The 11598-nt window shown below is 37.6% G+C and overlaps 2 protein-coding genes across 2 annotated transcripts; one reads left to right on the plus strand and one right to left on the minus strand.

Annotated features, from left to right (window-relative positions):
• The first annotated feature begins 1917 nt into the window (after positions 1-1917).
• Positions 1918-3977, plus strand: LOC143880888 (uncharacterized). The gene is made up of 2 exons (XM_077383864.1): positions 1918-2448; positions 3295-3977. The coding sequence occupies exons 1-2, from the start codon at positions 2055-2057 to the stop codon at positions 3798-3800; spliced, it is 900 nt and encodes a 299-aa protein (XP_077239979.1). The 5' UTR covers positions 1918-2054; the 3' UTR covers positions 3801-3977.
• A 1372-nt stretch (positions 3978-5349) lies between these two features.
• On the minus strand, positions 5350-11076 carry LOC143881668 (Formyl transferase). The gene is made up of 5 exons (XM_077384895.1): positions 10545-11076; positions 8326-8437; positions 7915-8091; positions 6307-6433; positions 5350-5651 (listed from the first exon to the last, which is right to left on the minus strand). Exons 1-5 carry the CDS (start codon positions 10927-10929, stop codon positions 5535-5537), a joined length of 918 nt encoding a protein of 305 aa, XP_077241010.1. The 5' UTR covers positions 10930-11076; the 3' UTR covers positions 5350-5534.
• Positions 11077-11598: the final 522 nt, after the last annotated feature.

Genomic DNA, 11598 nt, shown 5'->3' on the forward strand with positions numbered 1-11598 from the left:
AAAACCTCTATAGATTGGAGGGCTAGGATCAGCCTGTGGAAATGATTTTACGGGCACAACCTATTGATGTTGTGTTCCATCATATGGACGGTTTAGATCAACCTATGATGTATGATGTGGCCTGTACAATTTTAAATGGATAGCGCGTGCAACTCACGTGCATTTTTACTAGTATTTTAAATTTCCAAAATATTGTCTATTGGTTCACAAGTTACTTCAAAGTTTTGAACGAAGGTAAAGGCTATTAAAGGGTAGCAGACGTTCATATCTTGGGTATCTCCTCTATAAAACCAAGACGTTGCCATAATATTTGCAGGTATCATTTGTTAAACTTCCGGAGTAATCTTGTAAAACTCCGCGGTCCATAACTTTGAAGAATGTTACCTTAGAAACCTCAAGGTGATCCTCATGTTTTATTCATTAAACGTGTTTTTTGAGTTTCTGTTTGAATGACTAATTTACTATTTTTTCAATTAATACCATCGTAGTAGACTAGAATTTGTTAACCATAATAAAAACAAGTTCCTCGTACGGAGACCAAGGAAACTAAGGTGCATTGTACTTAGACATAATTGTCACATTCAATGAATCTAGACATTGAAATTTTTATGAATCCGGTCTAAATCCAGCCTAGTGTCTTGGTCCTAATGCCCCTGATTCACTGTTAAAATCATTAAAAATATAGATAAAAATGAGATATTGCAATGTTAGCCCGATCTAAACCATTCATATGATGAGATCTACCATCGAAATACCATCTGATCGATAATCCATCAATGCTATTGCTAAGATCAACGGATGAAATTGATGTTTTGATATAGCATATCAATGGTGGGCCCAACGAAATGAAATGTATCTCACAGATGGCCCCATCAATGTAATTCATGTATCATTCTAGAGCTAATTATCTGAATCAACGAACCTAGACAATTGAGAAAATTCGAAGAATCTAGACGTCATTACGGTCTCCTTCTTATTCTCAATTCGGGGGAAAAAAAGAATACACGTAATTCTATTACCTATATGACGTGTCATCCAGGTACTGTCCTAGTGTGTTCATGTGGGTTCCACAAGCTTCGTAAAGTTTCACGTGGCTTTCACAAAAGGAACAGTGACCTGTCGTCTTCACGTGGGTCCTACTTCCACGACACGTGCAAGTTTCCTTGTGGTCCTCCATCTCAGTAAAAGCCTAACGGCGCCGTTAAGTATCGTAGAAGCGGAGTTGATATCTCCACCCCTCATTAGATTCAGAAGGTCAAAAATTTTCATAAAGCCCGTTGGATGAATGGTTGAGATCATTTGATGACAGATCAGTGGAATTGTTCGTTAGAAATCATCTGATTTAACAAATTAAATGGCATAAGAGATGATCCAAATCTTTCAATCAATGAATTTCTCGCCGTTGGATGGGTGGTGCCTAGCAGATCAACCTCGTTGTTGTAAAATATGGCGCCTGAATTACGGCATATTGGGTCCCATCTCTGACTGATCCGAACCGTCCAATCGATTGGCATTGCTTCGAATCTCAAATAGTATGTAATTTCGGTTGTTAAAATGGACAGTAAAAATTACATATCACCAACGGTTCACATTCAATTGAAATGTTCGGTTCAGATCTATCAATGGTGGTACCCACTGAAGCATTCATCATCAGCTGTGTGGTTTAATCAAGAAAAGAATCAATCGTTGAAGGGATGCCTATATAATCGAAGGGCAAGGATCATTCGACATTCATGTGGGCCCATGCCATAATTCAAGCAAGAGAAAAGTTATAAACCTCCTTTCCGTCAAAGTAAACGCCGTTTCAGTTCAACTTTTTTTCTCGTCATTTTGTCGTTTAGTACATACTTACACTCCGTGTCATCATAATAATATGACATGACCACATTCAACTCTATCCCTATCCGTTCCAAAAGGACCAAAACCCAACCTCTCTACTATAACTACCCCTTTCACCACCCTACAGCTATCAAATCACACACTAACCAGAAAGGGCAAAAGAAAAGGGTGCCGATATTAAAAAAAAACATTCAGGAAAAATCTTCCCGTCGGCAATGGCAGGGATTCCGGTGAGGTTTAAGAGAGTGACGGCGCCGTTCGACCAGATGGCGAGGGCGAGACTCTGCGAGAGCAGCGGCAGCGATCATTCTGCCGGAAACTCGCCGGAGCTGGGTGATCTCGTAGATTTGTTCATGGAGGAAGGAGAAGAAGATTATGAGGAGAAGAAAGAGATAGAAGGGAGGAGAGCGGAATTGGAAGATGAGTTTGTGGATTCTGATACGAAGGGAATGTTGGAGAGCTTGCTCGGAGTTGTGCCGGACGATGACTTTTTCCGGCGAAGGATTTCGGACGAGACGGAAATGGCGTGCCTGAGTATCGGAACGGAGAGAGGGGAGGGTTTTAAGCGCAGGTTAATGATTCAGCTTCGGGAGAGAGGTCTGGACGCTGGTAAGGAATTTTCTTTCTTTTTTTCTTTTTTTTTGGTTTGCTATCGTGCGCCTTGGATGCGTCTTTTAAGTTTTTACAACGTGCACCATGCGGCAGAGGGTTTTGGTTGTCGGAAAATGTGGAACCAGCAATTCCCTTGTTTTTTTAATATGGGAAACCCTCTCTCTCTCTCTCTCTCTCTCTCTCTCTCTCTCTCTCTCTCTCTCTCTCTCTAGAACAATACTGTAAAATGAGATTTTATATGGTGTAAGGCTGTATAGTTCAGTATTTTCCAAAAGTATTGTACGGGTCATACCATAGGATGATCCAAACCGTCCATTTGATGGGCCACAACATAAATAGGTTGTGCACCGAAAATCATTTTCATATAATGATTCAACCCTCCGATGTGTAAGGTTTTCATATCATAATTCATAAATCTGAGGGCTAGGATCATCCCATGGAAATGTTATTTTGGGTGCAGCGTGGCCTATAAATGGACGGACGGTTTAGATCATCCTATGGTTTGAGCCGTACAGTACTTTTTTGAAAAATACTGGACTGTGCGGGCTTACACCACGAAATAGCTAGAAATTGTGATATGATTCATATGAATAACGGAGTTTCTATACGGAGGCGAATACAAGTTTTTATTTTTCTGGGTAACTGATATTGGCACTACCATTTATTTTTTAATAATTACACAACTCAGCCTGTCTTGAGAGCTTTTTGCGAACTGTAATAACCTTTGACAGCTGTTTATATTATAAAAAACAAGTTGAATTAGCGCAATTATCAAAACATAGCAGTGCCAATATCAGTAGCCTTATTTTCTTGCGCTTATCACCGGGAAATTTGATTTTTCAGGTCTCTGCAAGTCAAGGTGGGTCAAATCCGGCCGATTTCCGGCAGGGGATTACGAGTACATCGACGTCATTGTCAAAGGTGGGGCCCGCTACATAGTGGAAATCGGCCTCGCCGGAGAATTCGAGATCGCCCGGCCAACGAGTCATTACCTTTCCCTGCTCAATTTTTTTCCGGCGGTTTTCGTTGGAAAATCTGATGCGCTAAAGCAGGTGGTGCGGCTAATGTGCTCCGGGGCAAAGGAGTCAATGAAGAGTAGAGGCATGCATTTGCCACCATGGAGGCGGAATGGGTATATGCAGGGAAAGTGGTTCGGTTCATACAAGAGGACAACGAATTTGGTTCCATCGAACAGGGTGTCGGATTCCGGTGGGATTGTGGCCGGGAAACGGTCGATTGGTTTTGCTAGAGTTCCGGCGACGGCGAGGTTTTGCCGGGGAGAGTTGCTTCGGAAGGAGGGGTTGAAGGCAGGAAACCTTACGGCAGTTTTCAATGGCATGCATGGGTGAAGGATTTTTTGTGAAGTTGAGTAAAAAATAAAATAAATTGTAATTATTCCTTTTTTTTTAGTGTATATTATTATTATTTTAGGCATTGAAATTTATGTCCATAAGCTATTTAATAGCTATAGAGAAATTTTTGTTTATAAGATAATTTAAATAATCTTTATTTTTCTCCATGCTCTACCTCTCAAAGTGTCAGCCCTCCCTTCTTCTCAACTCCTTTTTGATGATTAAAAAAACTGTTCATCTTCATCTCTGGTTGTTATTCCTTCAAAACATTTCCTATAAGACCGTTTCAATCTTCTGATTTGTGAAGGCTCCATGATGATGTGGATGGTTGCTTGTTTTTTTCATCTCTCATCTCTTTTTCTTCTCTGATCACCCATTCAATGACCAAGACTTTTAGTTGGCATGAGCAACGAGTAAATAGTCTGGATCATTGAATTTCCTAGAAGAAGAAAAAAATACTAAAAATAGTGGTTATTAAGACTGTTTCGTTTCCCCTAGTCTAGGCCCATGTTTGCCAACCATGAATTTTTTTTCCCCCAAGAAATATTAGTTTCTCAAGTGGTGAGGGAGGGTTAAGGAGGGTAGGAGATGAAGAGACTTGAGATCGCATGCTGTGGAGAGGATGAATGAGCAATGGCAGTCTCTCATCACTTGATAAACTGCTTGTCCATGGGAAAAAAAATCATGGCAGCCAAACATGACCTAAAATTGTATGAAAGTTGAAATGCCAGGGCAGAAAGAGTTTAGTGGGTCTACATGTTATGATGTCTAAACCATTTATTTGCTGGTTCCCGTCGTAAATAGGCCGTGTTCGGTTCTGATGCCGAACACAGATCTCATTCACAAGACTGAGGTGTGTAAGAATGAACCGCTTAAATATAGCTTTACGGTCTTTTTCACATGCTTGATCAAGGGTCTAGAATCATCCGATGACAACGGAATCAAGGGCAACATGCCCGACTTGTGGTGGCCCACAATATTCATGGATACATTTACTGTAAACGTGGTATTTCCCAAGGCAAACAAAAGGTGGTAGAAATGGTATGAAAGGATGAGGGTAGAAACAGCATTTCCCATCACGTATTACTTTGAAAGCAATGAATGTGAGTACTACATGTGAATCAATTAGTCAGAGCAAAGTGCAAGAAAATAAAAAAGGGAAAAGACAAGGGGGCTATTCTTGACTCAGATCACAACTTGCTTTTAAGGTCCATATGTTTTGAAATCTTTCCAAGACAATGACAAATTGGCAACTTCTATATAAGAGAACCATCCTCAGCCAATTCTCCAACTAAAAACTGAAACTCATCAATTTGAGTTGACACACTTTGATCATCCTTAATAACAAAAATAAAGAAAATTTTCTTTAACTTATTTTCCTAATGCAAGCGACAAATTCAATTTCGTGTTAAATCAACACAAATTTAGGGGTTTTTGGAACAAGGGATTGTGACACATTCTTTGCAGGATTGAGCACCTGAAGTACAATGGACTAGAATTGCCCCTTTCGGTGGCCAAATGTACAAGAACAGAGAATAATGTAGGCTGATCATAACACAAACATAAATAATAAAGCTGAAGTATAATAAAATCATTCAATTGAGGATAATATAAAGCTAATGCTGATACATTAAGCATGAAAATTACCCAAAAATAAAAATAAAAATCTTGTGTCTGTTTTGAGCAAGAAAAGTTGATTTATATGCTTTCCCAGCCACCACACTACTCTTATTAGCTGTACTCAATTGGATTTTCCTTGCTTTGTATGATAGGTACACCGTCGTCTTCCCTCCAAATTACCCGCCCCTCACATAATGCAGCAGCAGCCTCCACATACAGCTGGTGCTCCTGAAAAAAAAACTCAAATGTTCAGAGAGAGAAAAGCCGCAGAAAATAGAGGCAATAAAAGAGTAAAATGATAAAAACTAGAATGAACAAATAAATCAAGCACCCCCTTTCCGAACCAGAGATAGCTATACATATGTTGATGTCACTTGTGAAAGGGAGAGAACTCGAGTATGAAAATTAGGAGTAGCTTGGTCTGGCTATAATTCAAGTGTCCAGCATAACAAAAATCGTTGAAAAACATTTGTGGGATCTTTTAACAAGGACAATGTCAATATATAGAAGCGGAAAAGTGATAACCTTATCTACTCGGTCGGGCAAAAATCCATGGGGCCCCACATTGTTTGGGTTATCCAAAGCATTCATTTGATGGTACCTGACATAGATAGGCCCCAAAAAATCAGCTCCATAGGATCATCCTAACCCTTCAATTTGTGGAGGTTAAAAATGGACAGATTTGTGGAAAATTATACCCGTCCATTTTAACCAACCCAAATCAAATTCATCCTATTAAGTTGATTTTTGGGGCACACCCTATCTATGTCATGGCTCATCAAATGAATGCTTTGGATCCCCCAAACAATGTGAGCCCCCACAATCACTTTTCCGAGATAGAAGTTCTTATCGACCGATAAAAGTAAATTCAAATATCTATTACCTCATGAAGGACCCTTGCTGCTAATCCTTCCGCAGTATCATTCACTAACACAGGTACAACCCTCTGAGCAAGTATACGGCCCGTATCATAATGTTCATCAACGAAGTGGACCGTAGGACCTGAATATCTGTCAAAACAAGAGAAAATCAGTTGGAGGAGGAAAAAATTGGAACCTAATGTTTCAGATATATAGATGAAAAAAGGAAAATTGATAAGTCAGGCATTCCCGGCCGACCAAGTGAAAATGCACTAAAAAAGAAAGCTAGAGGGAAAATTGAAAGTTCCATATAACTTCAAACTAAATTTAAAGATAGAAAAAGAAATGTATGGAGAAACCATATCTGTTTCTCTTCATTTTTTGAATGGCTAGACTGCTCTCTTCATTCAATGTAATTTTTTCCTTCTCCCTCTTCCTTCACATCTATTTCGAGCTTTCATGATGAAATTAGTGCTTTTCTCTTCTTTTTTTCCCGTTTTATTCTGGGGATGATATTGGATGGCCACGCTGTTTTGATGATTCGTGATGGAAAGTTGCCTATGAAGAAGATGTCAAATCATTGATGATGATGTTAGTGAAGGCACACATCAATATGATGTGGGTTGTATAGCTAGGTGTAACATACGTATGACCAACTGTATATCATTTTCATTCCTTCATATGGGTTTTCAATCTCTCCGATTTTTCTGCATTCTGTAGTTGAACACCTCTTTTTTTGCTGATTTCTCTGCAACAGTACATAAATAGTGCTACATAAAATTTTAAAAAACACATGAGTGTATGACTCTTCTTTTGTTCTTGGGTACACCTGCAATGGTCAGAAGCAAACTCACCAAGTATATCTGATTTTCATATGATTCTGTCTCTTCATTTTTTGCCTTTTGGCTCCTCAACTTATTTCAGCTTTCCCAAGTAAATTCAAAGCCTTATACAGCCACTATAAGAAATTGATTGCTGCTGTGAACTGTTCTTTATCAGGAGATTATTATCAGGCAAATTCATCTTATATTGCTGCTCAAGATAGTACTTATTATTATTTATTTATTTTTAAATAGTTTTTCTTTTCTTTAGTGCATGTGTAGGACACCATTTTCTGGTACAAAAAACTACTATTCCTTTTAGGTGTGCTTGTCCTACCATAAATCGAAGAAGGAATGGTGGGAGAATTCTTCTGAGCTACATAGTAAAATTTTGTAGCAAGACATTTCAATCAATGTTTTGGTTTGAGTTAATTGACTTTGAATTTTGTTGTTTTGTTGAAATCTCAACTATGATTATAATATCTTATGTGGTTTCATAGGTAAGAGTCCTGACAGTTATAAAACACAGGAGTGCCATTTACAGGTAAATGAATTTAGAAGCTATAATAATTTTCATACTGTACAAGGTGTAGAGGATCACTTCAGAGGATTCCAAACACATCTAAGCTCTTAGCAAGCATGTGATAGAAAAATTTACGCAGAAAATGGGTGATCCTCTACGGGAAGCAGGTGATTGACTTGATCCAATAAAATTACGATGTCACAGGCAATGATAAAGTTGATATGGATCTTTGTTTACAGACAAACAAGTCTGAATTGAAATGATAAATTTCACAAATTCAATCTTACCTAGCACCAGATGCAATAACAGCTTTATGCACCTTTAAACCATAGTATCCTCTGCCCCCAAAAGCTGGAAGAAGAGAAGGATGGATATTTAATATTGATCTTGGATATGCTCGCACTAGCTCATCTGGTATAAGCTTCAAGTAACCAGCTAGCAGAAGAAAGTCAACCTCAAAGCTCCTGTTGAAGTTTAAGACGGCCATTCAAAACATTCAGCTGGAAACTAAAAATTTACTGTGTGGGAGAAAAGCATGGCAAGCCAATTTTAAAAGAGCAAGCTATGTCAACATGATTGACAGGAAAATGTAAAAAAAATAAAAATAACAAAGAATGTTCAGTTGAAAACAGCACTACAATGTGAAAGGAAGTCATGACAAACAAAATGGAAATATATGAAGGAAAATGGAACCCCACTGTAGAGCGGCTACAAGGTCACTTGTTGAAAGACCCCCAGGCAAGGATGAACTCTTGGGGAACAAAAGAATTGGGATATCCTTCTCTCTTGCATATTCAGCACCTCCACAACCTACCAAATAACATGTTGAAACTCAATGAGGGATGTAATTAACAACATTTCAAATAACCAGAAAAACTGAGAAAGATATTTTAAACAAATGAATACCAATTTTCTTTTTCCCATTGTTGCCAGGCATTCAATATAAGGAGAAAGGACAATAAAAAGAAAGCGAAAGAACTATAGAAAATAAAAAGATTCTCACAAAACTAACTAAACTGGTAAAGCAGGTTAAGAAAGCAACACACTCAAATCGAAGGGGACTCCTAGAAGTAGAGGAAAAAATTATTGTTGGAATAATTCAAATTATTTAATGCACGTACCAGTAAACTCAATTTTATTTTTTGTAACTTTCTTATTTAGAGATGAATTTGCATGTTGACATGTAATGATTGGGAAAGCATTACCAAACCAATTAGGGAGAGGATGTAATCGACAACTGTTTAGGGGCTGTTTGGACCATAGTTTCCAGAATGGGAAGTGAGTGTGAGAAGTGATGCGGGATGGGAGGGGTTTAGAAAAGAGAGAATGATGGGTTTTTCCTGGGCAATCTAGGACCAGCAGGGTGGGTGTTGTGTTGAGGCAAGAATGAGATCATTTTGCATTCCTTTTTCGTCTGATTGGAAGAACTGATTCAAACAAAGCAGAAATCAGGGCCTTTCTTTCCGAAGTAGGATTCCTAAGAGAACATTTAACACCCCTCTAGTCGTGGACCGAGATTTGGCCAATCCAATAAGTTGGGATGAAGGGAAAAGGGGCCGTGGAGATTTGACTTCTTTATTGATGATATTTTCAATAATTGTCGAGGCATACAAAATATTTTTTCCTGCATTACCTCCATCGGATACTATGCACGAGGCAACCTCTGCCCCTAGTAATCTATGAGTAAATTACCTCTTCAAAAAATAATGATGATGATGATGCTTTAACACATCCTGTCGTCTCTGATATGAACTTAAGTGATTTGTAAGCCAAATTTCAGAGACAATGCATCTACACATATATTCTTAATGGCCTTTGAGGTCCCTCACGGAGTGTTTGAACTTTAAAAGCAGTCATCTACCTATTTCCCAGTGTCCATGCAGCAGTCTAAAAAACAAGCAATCCAACTAGACCTCCATGCATGACACCATTACAAATATACCCTGATATAAGCTCTTTCTTAAAATTGAACGTAAGCATAAATCTATTATATTGGCCGATGTCACAGCGTAATCAAAATTGAATAGCAGTATATAAATCATAAGCTAATTCTCATGCTTGGAAATTGGACTTAAAAAGCAATTAATCTAAGAAAAATTTGCATGATGCTATAACATAAACAAAGATGAATACTTACTTCCAAAAACTAATATAAAGACAAAATAAGAAAAGTCACATCTACTAAATCAATATCAAGAATCATCTAAATTTTATGAATCTATAAGAAATGGGAGAGTGGTATAACAAAAGAAGCAGAATAATGCCAAAGAAACAGAATAACCATGGATAGTATCAATAAAACAGATAGAAAGATTAAGAAAGCCCAAGTGCCCAATATCTACTTAATATTAAGAAACATATATACCCTGATATAAGCTCTTTCTTAAAATTGAACGCGAGCATAAATCTATTATATTGGCCGATGTCACAGCGTAATCAAAATTGAATAGCAGCATATAAATCATAAGCTAATTCTCATGCTTGGAAATTGGACTTAAAAAGCAATTAATCTAAGAAAAATTTGCATGATGCTATAACATAAACAAAGATGAATACTTACTTCCAAAAAGTAATATAAAGACAAAATAAGAAAAGTCACATCTACTAAATCAATATCAAGAATCATCTAAATTTTATGAATCTATAAGAAATGGGAGAGTGGTATAACAAAAGAAGCAGAATAATGCCAAAGAAACAGAATAACCATGGATAATATCAATAAAACAGATAGAAAGATTAAGAAAGCCCAAGTGCCCAATATCTACTTAATATTAAGAAACATAAACTCTTTCTAATTTGTACAGCTCTTCATATAGAGCTAAAATAATGAGTGAAAAATCAAATCATAAAATTGCTATTCAAAATAAAAAAATAAAAAAAATACAAATCATGAAAAGAGTAGAGAGAGAAAACAGACCAGGCTTATCAGTAACCAAAACAGCAATCTCCCCATGAATCTGCCCCTCATTGGAAGCCTCTTGAATCGACCTAAAATTCGATCCTTGCCCCGATACAAAAACCGCAAGCTTTTTCCTTCTAGATTCCTCTCTAATATCAGCAAACTCCCTGGTTTCAACCTTGTTTCTACACTCTAACCCCTTCCAAGTTCCTGTTCTTTGGACAACTAGCTTTACACCCACATGGGTCTTCTTGTAGAAACTCTGTTTCTGAGATTGAATGAGGGGACAATATGAATATGAATACGATAAGTTCAGGTGGGGTGATTTTTGGGGTTTATGGATTGATGCAGTTGGGGTTGTGGAGAACCCTAAAAGCAAGTTCTTAGCTTCCATTGAACCCATAAACCCTAGAACCCATAAACCCTAAAACCTTGTTCTCCCTATATTCTCGTTGATGGAAAAATCCCTTTTTTTATCTAACGCATATCTCAGACTTGAAACAAAGATCTGAGCTCGATTTAGTTGGTTCACTTGACAGAAAAGTGAAAGAAAATTTTATGTATTTAGCTGAATAGAAAATAAACGAAAGAATGGTTAAGTGAACGTATAATGGACCCTACCCACCCATATCTAATATCTACCCCTCTAACATAGACCCCACAATACCCCAAAATTAAGTGAGGCTGGACAATACCAAGTTATTGAAGTACTAAACATCATGTGGGCCCGCATGTGACCATATGCACAAATAATATGGGGCACATAATGAAAAGCAAGAAAATGAAATGTTGTCTGTGATTTTGAGTAGGATTTATTATGTTAAGAAAATACCCCTCTCAAACAAACATAAATGGATGAAAATATGAAGGGTATTATTGTAATTGGCCCCTATCATAAATATGGTGAATCAAAGTGTATAGGATTAAGAGGTGCGAATTATCCTACAAGGGTGCAAATATATCATTACCCTTTTTTATAAAGAGTAAGTCATTGAAGACTAAGATGTGTTTGCGTAGCGTTGAAAACAAAACGGCGTTTTCATGTTTGGTTGGCTAGATCAAAATGGCGTTT

The sequence above is a fragment of the Tasmannia lanceolata genome, unplaced genomic scaffold, assembly GCF_043159265.1.
Source record: "Tasmannia lanceolata isolate RefF3 unplaced genomic scaffold, GAP_Taslan_0.1 ptg000007l, whole genome shotgun sequence".
NCBI classification, from domain to species: Eukaryota; Viridiplantae; Streptophyta; class Magnoliopsida; order Canellales; family Winteraceae; genus Tasmannia; species Tasmannia lanceolata.

What these genes read in the sequence shown, in the direction of transcription:
- LOC143880888 (XM_077383864.1), top strand. Translation starts at nt 2,055, where the DNA reads ATGGCAGGGATTCCGGTGAGGTTTAAGAGAGTGACGGCGCCGTTCGAC. An exon ending in GGAGAGAGGTCTGGACGCTG is followed by an intron (nt 2,449 to 3,294) that starts GTAAGGAATTTT and finishes TTGATTTTTCAG; the next exon opens with GTCTCTGCAAGTCAAGGTGG.
- LOC143881668 (XM_077384895.1), bottom strand. Translation starts at nt 10,929, where the DNA reads ATGGGTTCAATGGAAGCTAAGAACTTGCTTTTAGGGTTCTCCACAACC. An exon ending in TTTGGTTACTGATAAGCCTG is followed by an intron (nt 8,438 to 10,544) that starts GTCTGTTTTCTC and finishes GTTATTTGGTAG; the next exon opens with GTTGTGGAGGTGCTGAATAT. An exon ending in CAGCAAGGGTCCTTCATGAG is followed by an intron (nt 5,652 to 6,306) that starts GTAATAGATATT and finishes TTTTTTTTTCAG; the next exon opens with GAGCACCAGCTGTATGTGGA.